The sequence below is a fragment of the Bos grunniens genome, chromosome 1, assembly GCF_055505025.1.
Source record: "Bos grunniens cultivar Pamir isolate PY7600 chromosome 1, Bosgru_T2T1.0, whole genome shotgun sequence".
NCBI classification, from domain to species: Eukaryota; Metazoa; Chordata; class Mammalia; order Artiodactyla; family Bovidae; genus Bos; species Bos grunniens.
Window position 1 is genome coordinate 136231130 of NC_141165.1, and position 24112 is coordinate 136255241.

General features: G+C 34.3%; 1 protein-coding gene across 27 annotated transcripts in view; it reads left to right on the forward strand.

Moving 5' to 3' along the window:
- Positions 1–24112, forward strand: part of USP25 (ubiquitin specific peptidase 25) — a 160968-nt gene that overhangs the window by 62438 nt on the left and 74418 nt on the right. For 22 of the 27 annotated variants that reach the window (XR_015167530.1, XR_015167537.1, XR_015167541.1 and 19 more), the window contains 4 exons: positions 676–838; positions 10551–10637; positions 19348–19485; positions 22005–22081. Coding sequence is in view for 18 of the 27 variants with exons in the window: in XM_086411911.1 (XP_086268037.1) it covers positions 676–838; positions 10551–10637; positions 19348–19485; positions 22005–22081 (465 nt within the window). In the remaining 9 variants the exon portion in view is untranslated. The remainder of the gene's footprint in view (positions 1–675; positions 839–10550; positions 10638–19347; positions 19486–22004; positions 22082–24112) is intronic. The other 5 variants (XM_086411939.1, XM_086412021.1, XM_086411966.1 and 2 more) reach the window with 1 other exon arrangement.

Below are 24112 nucleotides of genomic sequence, written 5' to 3' on the forward strand. Positions count from 1 at the left end.
TCTGATATGTAGGAGTTTACTGCAGTAGATTTTTCTCTAGGCAAACTATTGGGGAATGAAGTGAACACATAAATATTCTCTCCCTTTATTTTTCAGTAGCTTTTGTAGAGTATGGCTATGTAGAACTGAAACGAACCCTAGAATTTACCTAAACTTTTTTTTAAATAGAAAAGGAAATTAATGATCAGAGGGATGAATGTGCAGTGTTTTTCAATTTTTAATTTTCTTGGTGTTTCAAAGAAATTCTAATGAAAACTAATCATTATGTATATTGTAAATATATACTTCAATGCAATGATTTTTTCAGAAAACTTATCTAGGTGCTATATTCCTGATACTAAGCTTCTAGTTTGTTGAAATATAACTTAATATATCTATTTCCTATTATGTAATGCTATCTTTTTGTGATTAAAATCTGTTTTCTGAGGAAAAACTGCTGCCTGTGTTTTGATCTATTAGCATTGCTACTACTATGTTCTTGAAAACTAGAACTATGCTATGTTCTAGAAAACTAGCCTCCACTTGAGTAAATTTAGTGTTAAGTATTCCTTTTCCAAATGCATTGTCTAGACCTTAATTTATAAAAATCCTTAGTTTATAGTATGCTGTTTTCTACCGTACAGTGCTAAATTAATGCTGTATTTTTTCACCATTATTTTCTACCTATCGTTTAAGAGTTCTTGAGGCCAGCATAGCAGAAAATAAAGCATGTTTGAAGAGGACACCTACTGAAATTTGGAGAGATTCTCGAAACCCTTACGATAGAAAAAGGCAGGACAAAGCTCCTGTTGGACTAAAGAATGTTGGCAATACTTGCTGGTTTAGTGCTGTTATTCAGGTAAGAATCTTTATGCAGATCTTATGTGGTGGGCCTGGCAGCAGTGAAAAGTGAGTTGGAGTTGTGTTTCTTTTTAGTTGTTATATATCTACATACACACAGACACACACATAGACACACACACTGCAAACAAGGTTTTAATATGCCTTTCTACTAACTTAGTTTGGCGATTGCAGTATTCCCCACTCCACTTTGTTCTTCATTCCCAGTGTGGACTTTTCACGATAAAACACTGTCAATGCCTTATTCACAATTAATTTCTCCTCCTTATCTGTTGTTGGGAATTGTTGTCAGAGTGAAAAGAAAATATTTTTATATCTAAATCCCTGCAAATTTAGGAAAGGATATAACCAAGATGGGTCTTCCCTGGCGGCTCAGATGGTAAAAACAAAATGCAATGCAATGCAAGAGACCTAGGTTTGATCCCTGGGTTGGGAAGATCCCCTGGAGAAGGGAATGGCTACCCACTCGACTATTTTTGACTGGAAAATTCCTTGAATAGAGGAGCCTGGTGGGCTACAGTCCATGGTGTCACAAAGAGTCGGACGTGACTGAGTGACTCACACTTCACTTCATAACCAAGATATGAAACCAAGACTGTTTTTGTGTGTGTGTGTGTGAGAGTCAGATCAGATTTATTTATATATAATAGAAAATATCATTCAATAATTATAGTCGTTTAAGTACTTTTTTTTAATAAAAGAGGACATTTTATTTTAGGAGGAAATAGATTGAGAAATAATTCTCAATACATATGTGAGAATGAAAGAATAAAAATAAATTAAGAATAACATTTTCTAACTTGGAATTATTTATTGAGCTTCTTATTCTAAAATGAAAAATATTTGTATGCATAGATAACCATCTTCTCAGTTTGGACTAGTTTTTTTTTTTTTTTTAACTCTTACATGATATGACTATTGTCATAATTCTTTAGTATTCTCAGACATTGGTAATGTTATCTTTCAAATTGTGAAAACTTAAACTAAACAATCTCCTTAAGTAAAATAATCTATGAATAATAACATGCTCTTAGTTTTAATTGCTCTTTAGGAAAATTAATATTTGTGCTTAATTTCCTAATATAGCTGAACTGTAGCTCATTTAGTGTTTCTAATGAGTCTTTTAAAATCAGTAGGTGTTTTTTGCATCTATGTTCATCAGTGATATTGGCCTGTAGTTTTCTTTTTTTGTGGGATCTTTGTCAGGTTTTGGTATTAGGGAGATGGTGGCCTCATAGAATGAGTTTGGAAGTTTACCTTCCTCTGCAATTTTCTGGAAGAGTTTGAGCAGGATAGGTGTTAGCTCTTCTCTAAATTTTTGGTAGAATTCAGCTGTGAAGCCGTCTGGACCTGGGCTTTTGTTTGCTGGAAGATTTTTGATTACAGTTTCAATTTCCGTGCTTGTGATGGGTCTGTTAAGGTTTTCTATTTCTTCCTGGTCGAGTTTTGGAAAGTTGTACTTTTCTAAGAATTTGTCCATTTCTTCCTCGTTGTCCATTTTATTGGCATATAATTGTTGATAATAGTCTCTTATGATCCTTTGTATTTCTGTGTTGTCTGTTGTGATCTCTCCATTTTCATTTCTAATTTTATTGATTTGATTTTTCTCCCTTTGTTTCTTGATGAGTCTGGCTAATGGTTTGTCAATTTTATTTATCCTTTCAAAGAACCAGCTTTTGGCTTTGTTGATTTTTGCTATGGTCTCTTTTGTTTCTTTTGCATTTATTTCTGCTCTAATTTTTAAGATTTCTTTCCTTCTACTAACCCTGGGGTTCTTCATTTCTTCCTTTTCTAGTTGCTTTAGGTGTAGAGTTAGGTTATTTATTTGACTTTTTTCTTGTTTCTTGAGGTGTGCCTGTATTGCTATGAACTTTCCCCTTAGGACTGCTTTTACCGTGTCCCACAGGTTTTGGGTTGTTGTGTTTTCGTTTTCATTCGTTTAGAACTGCCTTATGATCCAGCAATCCCACTGCTGGGCATACACACTGAGGAAACCAGAAGGGAAAGAGACACGTGTACCCCAATGTTCATCACAGCACTGTTTATAATAGCCAGGACATGGAAGCAACCTAGATGTCCATCAGCAGATGAATGGATAGGAAAGCTGTGGTACATATACACAATGGAGTATTACTCAGCCATTAAAAAGAATACATTTGAATCAGTTCTAATGAGGTGGATGAAACTGGAGCCTATTATACAGAGTGAAGTAAGCCAGAAGGAAAAACACCAATACAGTATACTAACGCACATATATGGAATTTAGAAAGATGGTAACGATAACCCTGTATACGAGACAGCAAAAGAGACACTGATGTATAGAACAGGCTTATGGACTCTGTGGGAGAGGGAGAGGGTGGGAAGATTTGGGAGAATGGCATTGAAACATGTGAAATGTCATGTATGAAACGAGATGGCCAGTCCAGGTTCAATGCACGATGCTGGATGCTTGGGGCTGGTGCACTGGGACGACCCAGAGGGATGGTGTGGGGAGGGAGGAGGGAGGAGGGTTCAGGATAGGGAACACATGTATACTAATTAAATAATTTTCTATTAAAGAAAAAAAAAAAAAAAGAAAAAATCAGTAGGTGTTTTCCAATTTACATTCTTTTACATTTAAAATACCTCTTCATTTTGTCTGTTTCCAACCTGAATACAGTATTAACTTTCATATGATATTAAAGCAACTAACAGGTTATTAAAATTTTCTATTGTAAAGGTTATTAATTGTGCTCTCTAGGTGATTAATTTGTTTTTTTTTACTTCAGTGTTATAATTTCCAGCTCTTTTCTGTCTTTACTTCTGGCAAACTGTATTATATAATTTGATCTTCTTTGGTTTTCTGGTTTCATGCCTCACTTTTTATTCAACTATGGTACACACCAGTTAATAACATGATATGTTATATGTTTTCCAGGCTATGAAAATATTAAGGAATACTTGGAATTAACATGAATTTGTAATAATACTTTTGTTTTTGGTCTTGAGAATGCATTAATTATCCACTTACATGCTAGCAATATCTCAAATTTTATTTGCTATCTTAATACTTGCACCACTAGTAAATTCTTTTGCATTTCATTGTTTAAATTTCATAATTTAGTTTTCACTTTAAAATGTGAAACACAATTTTAAGGCTGTGCTCTGAGCGCGTATGAGTATGTTTTGCTGCCTGTATTTGGATGCTACCTTTACACTATTATGGCCAGTAAACGAGGCTCATTGATTAGCAGCTTCTCTTAGAAAACTATAAGAAGTAAGAAAGCGCTCACAGAGAATCAGTATTTGTTAGTTAGAATAGGTGCTTTAAACATCTAGAAGAAATAAAAGATAACCTTGAAAATTTTGGCTTCTAATGAAGTAATAGTATACTGTTTTTTGGGGATGTAGAAAAACAGTAAGCTTCAGTTTAGGAAATTGTGGATGGGAAAAAAAAATTGTCTAGTGCTAAATGACATTGTTTTGTTTTTGAATGTAACTTTAAAATCTCTTAAACCATTTTAAGTAGCTTTTAATTTTCACTTCTAGTAATTGAAATATTTTATTTTTTCATTCCTTGACATTTACTTAATTCAACAGACATCTAAAATATGTTTATCATAATAACTGGAACTTTTCACTTATGAAAGGAACTTTGGGTAGGAAATCTGTATTAGTGTTGGGAAGTTTAAAAATTTTTTTTCAAAGCAAGTTGGAACTTGCTCAAATTATGATATAAATGCACTGTAAAGTTTCAGTTACAAAAATTTTCTCAGGGATGGAATTTACTTAGTTGGCAAGACTAGTGTGAAACAACTGGGAATTCTCTTCTTTAAAAGTATTTCTACCGATTATAGTTTACAGGAATTATAAACCTCTAACTTCAGAGTAGGTAATGGGGGGTAAGCTACAGAAGGTACAACTTTGTTGTACTTGTTCCTTTAAGTACTGAGACCTAAGTATTTTGAAAGAAAAGAGGAACAGGATATCAGGAAGGGATTGTGAGCAAAAAGAAATTGTGCAGAGAGTGGCTTACATAATCTTTTGGATGCTAACAATATCAGCCTGTCTTTAGATTGGGTATCAACCACTTAACTACTCAGGATTATTTTTATCCTGTTCAAAAGCAACTTTTATGTAGATGGTACTGATTGGGGCTGCTTTTTCTACTCTATTCCTCTCTCTAGTTTGGGGTGTTAAGTTCAAGTAATTCATGAGTTCTCATGACCCTTAGCACCATTCCCATCTGGAATCCTCTGAGATGCTCAGAAGTAAGGTGCTTCTGCTTCTTGGTTTGCCTCGTACAGTCCCAGTTTATTCCTATTGTAGATGTGTCAGCACTTACTAATTCATTGTAGAGCCCTTTTTCATCCTCAGAAGAGTTGTGGATTGGATGATAAGGTTTAGGAACCCGAGTCAGTTAAGTTCAGTTATATCCAAAGTCTAGATTTTCCTACATTCCACAGAAGGAGAGAGTAGTTGTCTGGTGCCTCTCTGTCTGGGAAGGCCATTGGGATTTAATTGCTCTGTATACAAACTTTCATCTTTTAATCAGGCCACTCTGTTTTTCTCACACTTTGAAACTTATCTGTTACTATTTCATTTTTAAATATTAATAATCCACCAAGGAGAATTTATGTTGGTTTCCCTTAGTATCTTTCATCATAGAGAGTTTATATCTCCTGCTCTGTTGTCATCGCTTTTTTTATTTTCCATAAATTATGTATTTAAACTCTACCCTGGCAGCTCAGAGGTTAAAGCGTCTGCCTGCAATGTGGGAAACCCAGGTTTGTTCCCTGGGTCTGGAAGATCCCCTGGAGAAGGAAATGACAACCCACTCCAGTATTCTTGCCTGGAGAACCCCAGGACAGAGGAGCCTAGTAGGCTACAGTCCACGGGGTCGCAAAGAGTCAGACACTACTGAGCGACTTCACTTTCTTTCTGCTCTCTTGCCATCACTTTTTTTGTTTTCCATAAATTATGTATTTAAACTCTCACCTTCCATGAGTTTAGCCACATTCTTAACAGATTTCAGAATTCAGATATTGGCTTTGAGCTCAATAAAAGGATACTTGTTTTAAATCTGTATGAGTCACAAATGTAATTTAGACAGTAGTGGCGATTAGACTTTACCACCCCTTTTGAAGAAATACGTTGACCAATACTACTATGCCCAATATAGAGTATAGATTGGGACTTAAAATGAGTTCCTGTAATTTGTTGTGATAATCCATGGTCATAAATTCTGCTTTGGGTAATAGCATATTAAGTTCTTTTCAGCCATCCACTTGGTCATATATTGTTGGAGTCCTAAAAACAAAGATGAAACCAGCATTTTGAAGGTGTTGCAAGCCCTAAAGCATTGTGGAATTTTGAGGCTACACTTTGAGAGAACAGAATTTTCAGAGAGTAAGCTTCACATTTTGGGCTGTTTTATCTTTGAGAAAACATCTACTTCTGCTTTATTGACTTTGCCAAAGCCTTTGACTGTGGAAAATTCTTAGAAATGGGATACCAGACCACCTGACCTGCCTCCTGAGAAATCTGTATGCAGGTCAAGAAGCAACAATTAGAACTGGACTTGAAACAATAGACTGGTTCCAAATCGGAAAAGGGGTACATCAAGGCTATATATTGTCACCTTGCTTATGTAACTTATATGCAGACTACATCATTGAGAATTGCTGGACTGGATGAAGCAAAAGCTAGAATCAAAATTGCTGGGAGAAATATCAATAACCTCAGATATGCAGATGATACCATACTTATGGCAGAAAGCAAAGAAGAACTAAAGAGCCTCTTGATGAAAGTGAAAGAGGAGAGTGAAAAAGTTGGCTTAAAGCTCAACATTCAGAAAATGAAGATCATGGCATCTGGTGCCATCACTTCATGGCAAATAGATGGGAAAACAATGGAAACAGAGGCTTTATTTTGGGGGGCTTCAAAATAACTGCAGATGGTGATTGCAGCCATGAAATTAAAAGACACCTACTCCTTGGAAGAAAAACTATGACCAACATAGACAGTACATTAAAAAGCAGAGACATTACTTTTCCAACAAAGGTCCTTCTAGTCCAAGCTATGGGTTTTCCAGTAGTCATGTGTGGATGTGAGAGTTGGATTATAGAGAAAGCTGAGTGCCAAAGAATTGATGCTTTTGAACTATGGTGTTAGAGAAGACTCTTGAGAGTCCCTTGGACTGCAAGGAGATCTAACCAGTCCATCCTAAAGGAAATCAGTCCTGAATACGTTGGAAGGACTGATGCTAAAGCTGAAACTAGTACCTCGACCACCTGATGTGAAGAAATGACTCATTGGAAAAAGACCCTGATGCTGGAAAAGATGGAAGGTGGGGGGAGAAAGGGACAACAGAGGATAAGATGGTTAGATGGCAAAACCAACTCGATGAACATGAGTTTGAGTAAACTCCGGGAGTTGGTGATGGATAGGGAAGCCTGGCGAGCTGCAGTCCATGGGGTCTGAAAGAATCTGACATGACTGGGCGACTGAACTGAACTGAACTGATATTTGAGGCAATTTCAGAAGTTGCTGCTGATTGGCTGGAAGCTAAGCGGAGTTTCACACAAGCTTGAAAGCCTTGGAAACATCTGAAATTTTCAGTTGAATTCTAAAGGGCTAGACTCTAGGATTAACTGAGAATTGAGAAGAGGCCAGGCTTTATAACTTGTGAATCCCAGCTTAAGATCATCTCATAATTGATTGGATCAAGGTAATAATAGGATTGCAAATATTTTAGTCTTGCTGCCTGCCAGAAGGAAATGTAAATTTTAGTGAAAGATAATACCATCTTGAACTTTGAACTTTCTCCAGTTTTTTACACACAGTGTCTAACACTCAATCATTCATAATTGGTCATATCAGAAAATAAGGCATGTCCCCAAATTAGGAGAAAATAATGAATAATTAGAAATATAACTATGTAGGGAAAAGTTAAAATTGAATAGTTTGTTATATAACTACTAATATGCTTAAGGAATTAGAAGCATAATTTAGAATTTTTGATAAAAAACTAAAAACTATAAAAAAATTTAGAGCTGAAAAATATCATAAGTTAGGGTATCAGGGGATGAATTTTGCAGCATATTAGACACAACTGAAGGATACAGAGCATGACCAGAGAATTAGTCAACTGGACAGTTTGTCTGAGGAACATTTTCACACTGTAGCCGTGAAATACAGATGAGAGCATAGAAGAGATATTTTGGACATGGAGTAAATTGTACTACTAACACAATTTATTTGTGGTTCCAGAGGGAAACTAAAAAGGAAGTAGGATAAAAACAATATTAGAAGAGATGACAAAGAATATTCTGAACTTGATGAAAGAAATCAAGTCACAGATTCGGGAAGCAATAGGAACCAAGTAGTATGAACATAAAGAGTACTGCACAAAAGTACATCATAGTAAAATAGAAACACTCAAGACCGAGAAAACCCTAAAAGTAGCCAGTTGGAAAAAGATATATTGCTTCAATAAAGGAGCAAAAATAAGACCGACAGTTGGCTTCTCAACAGAAATGCTATCTTTAACATGCTGGGAAAAGATAACCGGCCATCTCAAATTCTATAACTAGTAAAAGTCTTTCGAAAATGAAAACCTCCACAATTTTGAGCTTAGCAGAAGCTGAAATAATTTGTTACCAGAAGACCCATGCCAGGGGAAATCTGTTCAAAAAGAAGAAAAAATATTTTTCAGTGGGAGCTCAGAGCATAGAAGTGGATTGAGCCTCTTTAGATTGTCATTCTTTTTCCTATATAAATCCCTTGTAAGAACAGTCCATACTTTGACCTCTACTTTTACCCATTTCTTTAGGACTCATTGCTACTGCCCTCCCATTTTATTGGAAAGGCGACTTCCCAACTGCTAAATATAAAGATTATTTTCCTGCCCTTACCTTCTTTGGATGTGGCAACCTCCAACCTTTACTAATCTTCTCCTTAATGAAATTTGCCAGTAATTGATTGATGTACTTCAGAATCTCTGGTACTTTATATCTTTGTTGAGAAATTCTGTACATAAACATTTTTTAAAGCTCTGCTGTTACTCTGATGCAAAACTATGGCACTGAAACACGTATAATATCATATAAGAAACAAATCGCCAGTCCAGGTTCAATACAGGATACTTGGGGCTGGTGCACTGGGATGACGCGGAGGGATGGTACGGGGAGGGAAGTGGGAGGGGGGTTCAGGGTGGGGAACACGTGTACGCCCGTGGCGGATTCATGTTGATGTGTGGCAGAACCAATACAATATTGTAAAGTAAATAAATAAATAAATTAAAAAAAAAAGCTCTGCTGTTACTCTGATGTACAACTGTGTTTGAAGGCTTTCTCTACTCCTTTTTCTTCTGTGCCCTCAGACTCGCCACTTCTTTTACTATTCATATTTTGTTTTATACCTCTTTTTCACTTGGCTTTTAAATGCTTCTTAAGTTTCTGATTTTGGTCTATTATTGTATTCACATTCTTTCTAGTTTATAACATCTACTCTCATTGTTTTAATTTGCAATCACAAGATAGTATTAAAGGCGGAGACGACTTGGTATGTTTTATTCTCTGTTTCCTGTCTTCCCTGTGTCTGGCATGTAGTGGGTGCTCCATAAATGTTTGTTAAAAGAATGAGTAAATGAATATGTTCATATTGTTTACTAAAATACTTCAGGTCACAGTTATCAGTTTTATGGTTTTACCTTTCATATATAGGTCTTTGATTTGCATCTCTATATATCTGTATCTGACTCTATTTATAGTGGGTCAGTTTTCCCAAAATCTAATACTAAACAAATTTTTGTTTTCTTATTGGCTTAAAATGCTATGTTTATTTTCTAGCAAGTTGGCTAGCCCATCTTTTACTAAGATTGTAATGCATCATTGCCCCCTGTAGAATGATTTTTGAAGTTCATAAACTATGACTTACAGAAAGGAATACATTTTACATTGTAAAACACTTTACACATACATATGAGAACGTATGAGAATTTCACCAATGAAAATTTTATAAATAATACTCTGGTAAATTTATTCTTTGTGACATGTTCTGATATTTTACATTACATTTTATTTCATTTTTTAGAGTTGATGTTTATCTTGACATTAATGGATTACAAACTATAGTTTAAAAGGGTAGCTCCAGGAGACTTTTCCATGAGCATCTTTCCATATGCTTTCATTATACTCTATGTGATCAGTATTACTGTATCTTTGCGTGACACTGCTGTTGTTTTAATTAAATATTGTTTCCTTCCTAAGCTGTGTCTCCTTGACCATTAGTGATAATACATAATTTCTTTGAGTCTCTATAACCTAGCATCTGGCCTATAGATTTATTTCTACTGTATTTTTGTAGAATTGATACCTCTAGAAAACTCATTGTACATAACATGTTGAAAAAGTTCTTGAGTTTGCATTTGTATACATTTAATTTTGAGGAAACTGCCTAGGCACATAGAAAATTTTTAATAATACATATTATATTTTTTGCATTGTCCAAGTGTAATTTTCTGCTTTGCAGTACAATAAATATTGTTAATGATCAAGAATATGTCAAAATAAAAGAAGTGTGACTTTTTCTCAGGGAGAAAAATAGGCCTTCTTGTGTTAGTGGGAAATATTCTGTATATAAAATGAATCTCTCAGACTAGTCATATTTTTATAGTTCTGTTAATAGAATTTTCCCTTTGGTTATCTTAAATTGTTGTTCTTTTTCAGTCATTATTCAATCTTTTGGAATTCAGAAGATTAGTTCTGAATTACAAGCCTCCATCAAATGTTCAAGATTTACCCCGAAACCAAAAGGTAAAATTATGAAAGATTTTTAAGTCGAGTATATTCTTTTGTGTTTGCTTTTGGTGCCATGCCATGTGCCTCATTGTGCCTGACCCTTTGCAACCCCATGGACTGCAGCCTGCCAGGCTCCTCTGTCCATAGAATTTTCCAGGATTCAGTTACCATTTCCTATTCTAAAGGATCTTCCCAACCCAGGGATGGAACCCATGTCTCCTGTGTCTCTCACATTAAAGGTGGATTCTTACCTGCTGAGCCATGGGGGAAAGTTTGCTTTTGGGATATTTGTGAAATCAAATCTGAAGCAGTGTCAAATTTGAATGTCAACCTGTTAATCTCAACTACAACAGTAACTTACTATTCTTGGTCAGTATATTGTAAATATGAATTTTTCTACACGTGTGTCAGTAATAGGCCAATTTTTTTGTTTCATTTTAGTAATTGCTTTTTTCTTCTTTTTAGAATGTTATAGTAATAGGCTATCATTTACAATTCAGGGTCTTTCCTCCTCAAAAAGTGTGTGGAAATCAAACATTTTTCATTTATTTCTGTAGACGAACTCTTTAAAAGTTTAGCTTTACCCTGTTTTTGCAGTGTGAATCTACAATTTCTAATATTGTTAGGCAGTGTACTGTGACAGAGAGCACAGAGGTCAGAGCCACATTGCCCGGGTTCTGGACCTAGAGCTAGTTACTTGATCTAGTTGCTGCTCAGTTTTCATATCTGAAAATTGAAAATAATGACAGCAATTGTTTTATAGAGTTTCTGTGAGAATTAAATGAGATAGCAAAACATAAAGGGCTTAAAAGTACCTGGTACATAGTGGTAGCTTACAGTTAAAGTTGTCCTGAAGAAGATTTAGGTTCAGGACCAGGGACCAAGCTTTATCACTCAGAGCTTTTGTGTGGCAGAAGTTTTATTACAGTGAAAAGGGACAGAGAATGCTTCTGACATAGACATCAGAAGGGGGACGGAGAGTGCCCCACTTGCTAGTCTTATCCAGGCCTTATATACTTTTACCAGACTCACTCCCACAACAAACATCTGAAATTAACAAGATTAGAACAAAAGAAAGGTCTTACTAGACCCACTCCCACAGCACATGTCTTAAGATACCAAATTAGTCAGAAGGTTCTTGTTAAAAAGAAGAAACATGTCCTTGACAGGATACATTGTTATATAATCATTAGTACATAATCAAGTGTTTTTGATTAGTACATAATCAATTGTTTTTCATTAAGAAAAAACACTTCACTTTCACTTTAAGGAAAATCATACCTTTGAGCAAGATGAGTTGTTTTATTGTGTAAAGAAAGTGAAAGTGAAGTCGCTCAGTCATGTCGCACTCTTTGCGAGTCCATGGACTGTAGCCCATCAGACTCCTCAGTCCTTGGAAATTCTCCAAGCAAGAAAGAGTACTGGAGTGGGTTGCCATTTCCTTCTCCAGGGGATCTTCCTGACCCAGGGATTGAACCTGGGTCTCCCGCATTGCAGGCAGATGCTTTACCATCTGAGCCACAGGACTTCCCTAAGGAAAAACATACCTTTGAGCAAAATGAGTTGTTTTAATGTATAAAGTTAGTCTTAAAGATTGTTGTCATAACAACTCAAGAGTTTAAGAAAAAACATGTGACTAAAACCAAGCAATGCAGAAAAAAAACATTTTGTCCCTATCTCCTCCTTGAGAGCCCCAGACCCTTTTCTCCTCCTTGAGAGCCCAGACTCCTTATCAACCTACCTAAGAATTAACTCTCTCAATAGTCAGTACCAGGTGTCAGCTATTGCTAGTTATATTGTTCATATTAGCTTTTCAAAAGGTAGGACTGATTCACATTCAGAAATTCATACTTAATGGGAAAGATTAATTATGGAGATGATATGCGGATATGCTTGACTGTAAGACATAATGATCTTATCATAAAGAAATTAGCCATAAAGACAAAGACAAAGAAGTGAAAAGTTTTAGGTTTCAGTAAAGTGTTGAACTTTGTGTGATCTTTTGTTAGTTGTAATGATACATTATTGTATTTTCTTTTTAGTCTATCATTTTGAAAACAATTTTTCCTGCAAACATTATAAATGTGAAACATTTATAATGCAAGCTGATGGGAATATAATTTGATTTTTAACCAGCTTTTTGGGCTGTAATCTTTAGCCATAAGTGTCAAATTAATTGAAAACCATTTTCAGAAGGGATCTAAGATAACCTGACCAACTACTTATACTTCCAGAGAATTAAGCAAACCCCTTTCAGTCATAACAGTTTTTACATGAAACTTTATGAACTATTGCCTCTGTTAACAATTTGGTTAGTTCTTTTGATGTTTTGGTTAAAGTATATTTATAATTTACATGATGCAGTTAGATGTTCATAAGTATCTTTTTTTCCCTATATGTATCTTAACCTCTTTTGTGTTCCTGGGTTTTAGTACTTTACAGAGTTTAGCTTTCTTTTATTCTTTAAATAATTGAATAAGAGCTACTTAGTTTTATAATCTTACTTGAAAAACAATCGTGATATCAATGCCTATGTACAAGAGTTTGGGGTCATGAGAATGTTTAGCTGAATACTAGAGAAATGTATGAATCCAATCTTTTAACACCTTTCTAGGGAAATTTCTCTTAATGGAAGGGTCTGCATGTCTAGGTATCCCTTTAGTTTAAGAAAATAAAATAATTTTAATAATAATTACTGCCATTGGGAAAAATCACTCAATAAGAATACAATGCAGTTTTATAAAAGATTGTTGTATAAATTGGATATTTCTTTAATTTCACATGATGACAGCAATACATACTGTAACTTGACAACTTTGAAGCTAACATGTGAGATTTAGAGGTAGCCACTGATTAGTGTTACAGTTCAATTCAATTGAAGTGATAAAAGGCACAGGTTTCAAAAAGGTGTCAGTGTAACCTTAAGTCACTTATTATTTAATAATCAATTTATAGCAAACTCATCTAGTGTTTACTGCTACACTGAGTCTGAAAAGTCTGAGTAGCAGTAAACACTGAAGGTTCACTTCTATTGAGCAGGATATTTTTTTATTAGCAATTTAAAATTGCAGCAAGCATTATATGTCTGTTGATGATAGAATGAAATGAAGTCTTTGATATCAATTTGTATTTGAATAGACTTGTTTATTGCTTATAGAGGTTGAAACTAATTTTATACACCCATATTTATTTGTGCTATTTGTAATCTTAATGTCTAGGAGAATTGGGAGATTATTAGAAATTTAAAGATAGATTCTCACTGTAAACATCTCATCCTTCCCCATTCCCACACATAATCTCTTTTGGGTTAAAAAGCCATGAACTGATGGGAAAGCATATATTAAATGTTGACAAAACAAAGAGTCATAAGCTTATAATATTTAGAGGTAATCGTCATATAATTAATAACCTTATTAATCATAAAGTTATATTATTTAAAACCTTGATTTAGGGTGAATGTTTTCAAATAAACAATATTCTCTCTACTCAGAAGTGAGAAGCATATAAAAAGGAAATGATTTGGGGTTAATACCATAAATATATTATTAAGCAAATATCTGAGGGAGTTTTGAATTTTAAAATAAAAAGAGGCATTCTGGAATTTTTGTCTTTAGCCGTGAAGGATTTAACAGAAGCTGGATTTACAAGTTTTAGCAAATTTTTTGGGATTCAAGGCATACAGATTATGTTTTCCAACCACAGTGAAATTAAGTTAGAAATCAACAACAGAAAGATATCTAGAAAATCCCCACAGTATTTGGAAATTATTTACACTTCTAAATAACCCCAGGAACAATGAACAAATCAAAATGGAAATTTCAGGGTGTTCTGAACTGAATAAAAATTAAAATGATGTATCAAAATTAGATAGCTGTTGTTAAAAGCAGTGGTTAATGGAAAATATATGAACTAAATGCCTTATTAGAAAATAGAGTTTCAAATTAGTGGCATTAGATTATGTCAGAAAGTTAGGAAAAAAAGATCATTAATTTGAAAGCAGAAGAAAGGAGTAATAAAGATACGAGCATGAATCTATGAAATAGACATCAGGGATACAATAGAGAAAAATTAATGGAATCACAGGCTACTTCTTAAGAATATTGGTAAAACTGATAAACTTCTAGGTAGACTGAACAAGAAAAGAGAAGAAACAAATAACCAAAATAAATGAAAGAGGTGCACATCACTGCATATTCTGCAGACAGTAAAAGAGAATAGTGGAATACTATAAACAACAGACAATTATTTTGAAAGCCAAAGGTTATTGAATGTAAGTGATGAAAAGATAAGCTGTGTATTTCTATATTAAAGAAATAATTTTTTAGTTTCAAACTTATGCACCAAAAAATAAAATCAATAGTAATAAAGTTTATTGGTGAGTTATACCACGCATTTAAGGAAGAAATAATACCAATTCTCTACAAATTTTCTCAGAAAATTGAAGAAATAAAACTTGCAAATTTACCCTGTGAGACCAACATTACACTGAAACCAAAAGTAGAAATATATATTTCAAGAAAAGAAAACTATAGACCAATATTCCTTATGAATAATAGAAGGAAAAATTGTCAGAATTGGGGCAAGTTGAACGATGCAATACATGTAAAGGACTATACCTCATTGACAAGTGGGATTTGTTCAGGACTGAAGGATTGGTTTAGTGTTTGGAAATGAATATAATTCATCATAGTAACAATTTAGACAAGAAAAGCCATAAGACTAGCTCAATAGATGAAGAAAAAGAATTTGACAAAAGCTAGTATCTATTTATGGCAAAATGTCTCTCAGTAGCTAGGAATAGAAAGAAATCTTTTTATCTTGATGAAGCTCATTTATGAGAAACCTGCAAATATTTATAATAATTAATAGTGAAAGACAATCCTTTTCTTCAAAGATCAGGGACAAGCAAGGATGTCAGGCCTCACTAAGTTTTTATTAAACATTAGTGATCTCAACCAGTGCTATATGGCAAGAAAAAGAAATAAGCAGACAAACTGGAAAGGAAGAAACAAAGCTGTCTTTTGGTATATATGACTGATTGTCTATTTAGAAAATCCTAAGTACTCTACCAAAAAATAGGTGCTAGAATCAAGGGGTCAGATCATTTAGCAGTATTACATGGTACGAGGCAAACATGCAAAAATCAATTGTAGAGGCTTCCCTGTTGGCTCAGTGGTAAAGAATCTGCCTGCCAATGCAGGAGACATGGGTTCAGTCTCTGATCTGGGAGATCGCACATGCTGCAGAGTAACAAAGCCCCAGTGCCCCAATTACTGAGCTTACATGTCCTAGAGCCTGTGCACTGCAACCGGAGAGTAGCCCCGCTCGCCACAACTAGAGAAAAGTCCATGCAGCAACAAAGCCCCGGCACAGCCAAAAACAAATAACTAAATTATTTAAAAAATCAATTATATTTATTAGTACCAGCAACACACAATTGGAGATATAAATTAAAAAATGATTATGTAAGAGCATAAAAGGTGGAATATTAGAGGGAAAGTAGATAAAAGATACAGAAAACTACAGAAGATCACTGGGAAAAATTAAAGAAGTAGAGAGAGATACTATGTTTATGAATCAGCTAAGTAAGTATTAGGATATCAGTTGTCCCCAGCTTATGGAATGAGTGCAATATAGTTATAATTTTGGTTGGCATTTTCATAGGAGTTGGCAGATTGTAAAATTTATATGGAAAATCAAGGGATATGGAATAGCCATAGCAGTTTTAAAAAGAAAGGCAGTGTTGGAGAAATTATCAGGCTACAGTGATCAAGACACTATGTTATTGGTGAAAAGATAGTCATACAGATCATTAGGAGACACTAGAGTGTACAGAAATATAACATACATATAGAGGCAATTGGTTTTAATCAAAGTTGCCCCAAAAATTCAGTGAACAAAGGAAAATCTTTTGAACTAATGATGTCATAGGAAGAAAAATACTTTTCAGCCTCTACAAGACATTATATATGAAAAAAAAAAAAATGTAATGAACTATAGACCTAAAACAAAGAACTGAAACTTTAAAAATTCATGGATAAAACAGAAAATTTTAGGGTTCTGAATTAAGAAAAGATTTTTTAAGTTCCACAACAAACTGGCACAGCTTAAACAAGGAAACTTTAATAAATTGGACTTCATCAAAATGAAAAGTTTGTTTTTGAAAAATTCATACAGATTAATTAAAAAGGCACACCACAGATTTGGAGAATATAATAACAAAATATGTGTCACAAAAGGGAATTATATGTAAAATGTATATAGAATTTGTATAATTCAGTAGTAAGACAAATAACCTATCTCAACAGATTGCAACACCAAAGAAGATAAACATTGAAAATAACTACATTAAAAGATGCTTGATGTTACTGGTCTAAATTAGGACTAATGAAAATTTTAACTAGAGATGCCACTAGAAGAACTAAAGTTAAAAAATACAGCCCATATCCAAGTGTGAATGTGAACCTAGAATGTGGACCTAGAACTTTCGTTCCACTACCACTGAATATGTAAAATGTTACATACATGTAAAACTGCTATGGCTGTTCCATATCCCTTGATTTTCCATATAAATTTTACATATTCACTGGTATATGTAGTGCCTTTGGAAAATTGTTTTTTTCTTAAAAACGTATACCATACAGCCTCACCAATTCCTTGCGGTTCTTGACTCAAAAGGAATGAGAGCATATGTCCACACAAAGCCACATCCAATAATATCTGCAGCAGCTGGAACAGGTTAATGTATAAATAAGTTGTGTTCTGCCCACACAGTGGGATCCCACTCAGCAACAAAATGGAATGTATTGTACATACGAGTGAAGGTCAAAGTAATTGTGCTGATTGCAGGAAAGCAGACTAAAATGAGTACATGGAATATAATTTTGATGTATATAAATCTCTGGAAAATACAGAGTAACCATGGTTGCTTGGGAATGATTAGGGAGGGGAGTGAGGGATGAAGAAAGTTTTGGGGTGATATGCAGATACTGATTGTGGTGATACAGTCATGGATGTATACATATGTGAAGCTTGTAAAATTTTACACTAATATACAGTATATTGTACATCAGTTATATCTTGGTAAATCTGTTAAAAGATAAAGAATCATGTTTGAATAGTTTCTATATGTGGTGATATTTTCATAATTTAGGCACATATAGTGGCTAGTCTTAACAGCATTCACTAATTTTGTCTTTTGAAATTGGCCAAGAGCAAAGAATGTTTTATTAGTGTATTTAACATTTCACATTTACTTCTTAGCAGAATTTCACTTAATTTTCAAAAGTCACTTTTTTTTCATCCTTGTTACTTGGCAAGGAATGTCTCAAGCTGTTTTTGCTGTAGGTGTAGTGATAAATGAAGAGATTGAGCACAAGAAATTAAGGGTATTTCTGAAAATTACTTTGTGGATTAAAATTGTTAGTATTTACAGTCTTGAAACCCTTGTTGTGAAATAGTAAGTACCACAGAAAAATCATGAATTAGTTTTTTTATCTTATTTAAAACTTTTGCATTTATTCTTTATCATAGATGATAGAATTTATTATGCTTAAATAAAATCCATGTTTTTTTAAATGTTTTCTAAAACTTAGCATTTTTATGTTAGACTTTATGTACTTTCTGATTGCTGTAGTGGATTTGTAGTTTTTAAATCAGATAAATATTTGGAATCAGTTTTGTTTCCTTACATCTATTTCTTAAGACTCCTTTTTTGATGCATTTTGAGAGCAGCTGTTTCTATATTAATTGATTATACTGGGCATCAACTGTACACACATACACATGCCCACAAAACTGCAAACTTGAAAGTTTTTTCTAATATTTAAATGGTATATATAAGCTTTGTTAAAATTTTTATTTCAAGAGCTAACCATAATAACAACTACTTGGCTGATTTGTTATCATGTTTCACTAAGATAGGTGAATTACAATCTTATAAAACATTTTCTTATTTTAAAATGAATTATTTATGATATTCGATTGTTTTTGTTCCATCTGGAGTATTTGGTTTAATCAACCAGAAAGAATTGAATGCTTGTTTTGTGTAGCAAAAAGTTGTGAAGGATATACAGATATTCTTGTCTTTGGGAAACTTAACAGTTTATCAAAAAATAAAAGTGAACTTACAAAAGGAACCCTGGAAGGATGATAATGTTAGTCTGATAATTAGGATTATCACATAACAGTTTCAGTTAGTGATTCATTCCTAAATGAAAAACATTAATTTCAGTTGATGTGGAGTTTGACAAGATCATTGACTTGGAGGGGCCTGGGAAGACTTCATGGTGGAGGAGGGATTTTTTGCTTAAATGGGTTTATTGAGGGTGAAGTACTTAAATAGTGCCTGGTACGTGATTAAACACTCATTGAATGTTGGCTCTTGTTATTGCTGTTCTCAGCAGCAGCTGGGCTTTGCTGAATGGGAAGAATTATAATAAACAGACATAAATGAGGATATTCTTGGCTGGGTAATGACATGATTTGCTGTGAATATATGGCATTTATGCTAAAATTGTGAGCTTAAGCTAGATGCTCTGCTGTTTCCATGTTTGACTCCTTTCTGACTCCTAGCTGAAACCAACACTCTTCTTTTTCTATAATATGATGCTGGACTCATTCTTAAGCTATATTAGTTAAATTTCTGGTTAATTTTTAAATGAGTATCCCTTTACCAGTAAAAAATTTAATTTCACTTAAGAATTTTCTTTCTTTTTTTCAATAGGAGCATCGGAATTTGCCTTTTATGCGTGAGCTTCGATATCTATTTGCACTTCTTGTTGGTACTAAAAGGAAATATGTTGATCCATCAAGAGCAGTTGAGATTCTTAAAGATGCTTTCAAATCAAATGACTCCCAGCAGGTAGCTTTTTTGTGCTTATTTGTTTATTATCTATTTTTATTTTAATTTTTTCTTCCTTAAGCAGTGTTTTTAAAAGATAAATGAAAATAACATTTCTATTATCAAAACAATTCTTATTTTTATAAGAATAATTTGGAACCATTTAAAATATGATTATTTGGAAGATTTACTTTTAAATTAAAAAACAGTGATCTTGATAGTATATGATAAATCAAGCTGTAATTTTAATTAAAATTACTAAATGAAAGTAACAGATAAAATGAAAAATGTTCATAAGTGTGTAATTAAAAGTCTTCACCAAGGTGTGATAACCCAGTGTCAGCATAGTATATGTGCTTTGGATATGCCTGTTTTTGCTGGCAGAAACTCCTACTCAGAAAGGGTTTCTCAATGTTTCTGAATGGTATTAACTTTGTCACTGTTTCTTTTATTTCCCAATCTTTATGTAGTGCTGTTTGGTTACTTTTTATCAATTTATTAAAAAGAATATTGGAAATTTTCCTATAAAAGTAGAAAATGTCTACAAACATACCAACATTTTTACATATAATTTGAGAAGTTAGAGAAATTAAAGGAAAGCAGAAGAGAAGCAAAGAAAGTAGCAGAGGATAATAGCAACAATATTGAATAAGATGATAGTAATGTAATGGGCAGAAAATAAAGAGGATACTTGAGATTTTAAAAATTCCACTACATTTGCAGTGTAGTTGTTGTAGTGCTTGCATATATATCTGTTTTCTGGATGTATGGAGAGGGTCTTTGGCAGAGAATTCTGAAAGGTGTCTGATTTTGCCACTGCTTTTCCTGTGCTTTTTAAAAAATGCTTTTAATGGCAAAGATAAATGAACAAAAAAGGTGGTCATTATCAGAATTTGCTTATGTTTGTTGTTGTTTTCAATTTTACCTCCCCACCCGGACATTTTCTTCTGAAGAGCATTGGATAACTAGGAAACCTTTTTCTTTCTTGTCAGATATAGCCTTGCAGGGTAAGTAACATTATAGAAAAATCTGGCAAGTCGTTTTAAGGTACTATATTAGTTAGGACAGCCATAACAAATGACCACAAACTGAGTGATTTCAAAGCAACAGAGAATGATTCTCCCATAGTTCTAGAAGCCAGAAGTTCAAAATAAAGGTGTTGGCTGAACGAGCCGTGCTTGCTCCAGTGGCCCTCAAAGATAATCCTTCCTTGCCTCCACCATCTGGTGATTCCTGGTGTTCCGTGGCTTATGGTTCCAGTCTCTTTGTGTTGATATGACCTTACCCCCGTATGTCTGTGCGCCTGCTCCTTCCCCCTACCCCCCACCTCTTACAAGAGTACCCATCACTGGATTTAGGGCCTGTCTTAATCCAGAATGGTCTCATCTTAAGATCCATAGTTTCTTTACATCTGTAGAGACACTTCTTCCAAATACAGTCACATTCTGAGGTTCCAAGTGGACATATATTTTGACAGGCCTCAATTTAACCCACTACGGGTGGTATGGATGTTTATAACTAGCTTTTTGTGTTAAGTTTGGTTGTCTTCATATGGCTTTGGAATGATTTATTTATGCTTCCTAGACCTTAGTTTCAACATTTTAAAGGTAAATCACTTGTCCTAGATGCTCTTCAAAAAACTTCTACCTGTGGAAATGTATAACAGTAAGTTTGTTTTATATTTAGGGCTACTTTCATAAAAGCAAGTTGCTTACACTTACTTATCTGTCTTTGGGCAGTCATAGTAAGACTTGCTTTATCTTCCCTCTCAACCCCACTCTTCATGCAGGTTCTATACAAACCTGTTTGCTGTATTCCAGGTCTTGTTGAAAGAAGTTTATGGTAGTTTATGAGTACAACTGCCATTGCTTTACTCCTGTGTAACTATGTCAGGTGAGCTAGAACCAACAGAAGGGATTGTGGAAGGTGAACTTATGCTGGTTCTGATTGGAGACTCAGTTTGAACTTCAGAGGTGGTTGACCTTGATAATCAGGGAGTCAGTTATTGATTAGACTCAACCTATCCAAGTTAACATATATCTTAGTAAGATTAGATATGGCTTAAAAAGTGGTGTGTAGCAGTTGAATTGAGAAAATGAATTGTTTAAAAGCTCATATTCCTTCTAAGAGAGAAGCCAGTAATAAATCTTTGTATAAGGAAGAACTCTTTGGTAATGTGGGACCTTCGTTATATAAAGATTCATTAGAGAACTCTAGGGGGAGGTAATAACTCTTTTTAAAAATCTCATTCATGAGTATGAGTTTTTATATATATCAATAGATATACATATATATTTTTTCTTCCTAAAGTGAAACTCAGTCACATAATTATGAATATAATACTTGTTTTTCTCAAATACTGATTTTATGTTCTTGTTAAGTTATAAATATTTCTTGCATTTGATGTGAAACATTTCATATGATACCTTTGTGAGGGGTCAGTTAATTATACATTAGAAAAGACTAGCTGTAACTTTTATGTTGCAGTGTTTTCATTAGTAGGCTCAAATATCAATAAGACATTTTTTTTTCCCCCACAGCAAGACGTGAGTGAGTTTACACACAAATTATTAGATTGGTTAGAAGATGCCTTCCAAATGAAAGCTGAAGAAGAGACGTAAGTTACTGTGAAGTTTAGTTTATGGGGTTTAGGAGATTGATAAATAACACTTTTTTTTTTTTTTCTCTCATGTATTCCGTGTCAACAGAGAAATAGGAATCTGAGATAAGTGTATGGAAACCCAAATGTTATCTGTATATAAGCTTTTTTGAATTTGTGGCCACAAATGCTGAGGTTTAAAACAAAAGTGAAGCTTCAACCCTTTAGCTTTCAGTCCAGCTCTAGTGTTCCTGGCTCTTAGTTCAATCCAGACTCAAGTTACTGTTGCTAAAGACTGTAGCAGAAACTTTGGATGATGTCATAAATGGAGGAAATCATCATGGTTTTAATTCTGCCAGGATGTCTATCATTAAGGGCCAATTTTTTTTTTATTAGACAACTACTTATAAACTTACGTTGGAAGAAATCTCTCCAGATTATGGCACTAAATCTACAATATCTGAGGGAAAGATTCTGTTGTGGGAAACTTAGAATGTATCATTGAAAGCTGCTTCCTTTTTGGAATGTTAAGAAGTTTATGATGCTAACAGTTGTGGTCTGGTACTCTTCTTTTCTGTTCACCAAAATTCTTAAGTTGCAGTTTTCTTATAAACGTCAGTTTACTGGCCTTCAGTGCTGCATTAAATATAAGCTATCTTTCTAATAACATATTTTCATGCCACAATGGTTGCTACCATAGCATTTTGCTATGAAATTGGTTAGACTTGTGAAACCTGCTTTCTAGGTATTTTCTTTCTTTATGTTAGTTTCATTTGGTAAATCTCCCCATCCTGATGCTGAACTGAATCTGCTGTTGATGCTTTCTGAAACCTGAGTTCCAGCTCCAGTAAAGATCATCATGTCTATGATAAGCTGTTTTCTCAACTTTTGAATGTTCTAGGCCTTTAGTATATTTCTTTCTGCTGTTTGTTTTTTTTTTTTTTGGATGGGATAGTTCTTTAAGGTGCAGTTACATTTTCCCCCCATTCTTTTTAAGGAGGTCTTGGCTGAATTCTTAATAGTTTAACCTGCTTCTAAACCTCTACCTTGTATGGAACCAGTTCTGTTTGATGGCCAAGTGTCTTCTCTCTCTTGTTGCTTGACTTTGTTTTCTGCCCTATCCCTCTATGCTGTCTTAATAGGTCTGTCATAATGAGAGTTAGTGAAATATGAGTTAGGAGTGTGCCCAAGTAGTTTATTATTCATACAGGCATTGCCCACCTTCACCTCTTTTGTGTTGCAGAAGTCCACCAGGGTTCTGTCCTGTCAGACCAAGAGATAGCCTGTGTGTGAACTTTATCTGCAATTGTCCATCCTGGCTCCTCTCTAGTAAAATTCATGTTCCTTGTACTTTTCCTTAGAGTTCCAACCCCCAAAATTTATTGAGCATATTTCCTCAGAGTGTGAATGCTATCTGTATCCCCATCTATGGAAGCTGAGTCTCTTTGGAGTTATCTCTATAATTCTTTGAGTACTTTACCCTGAAGTCCCTAGTTCCTCCTCTGAAATCTGTCCAGACTTTCTGTAATCACCTCATGTAGTAGCCTCTGTTCAACACAGCTCCCTGATGGCTGTCTCTCTCTAGACTGCCACTTGGCTGTTTCCTGAATCCTGGTTATTTCTGAAAGGATCATTCTTTTCTGGTTTTGGAGATCTTCCCTTATTTTACTCATTTTACTTCTAAAAAATTTTTTTGGGTTGGAGTGTCAACTTTTCTGGTCTAATAACTAACAAGTTACCAAAGATCAAATTGCCAACATGCGCTGGATCATCGAAAAAGCAAGAGAGTTCCAGAAAAACATCTATTTCTGCCTTATTGACTGTGCTTAAGCCTTTGACTATGTGGATCACAATAAACTGTGGAAAATTCTGAAAGAGATGGGAATACCAGACCACCTGACCTGCCTCTTGAGAAACGTGTATGCAGGTTAGGAAGCAACAGTTAGAACTGGACATGGAACAACAGACTGGTTCCAAATCGGGAAAGGAGTATGTCAAGGCTGTATATTGTCACCCTGCTTATTTAACTTACGTGCAGAGTACATCATG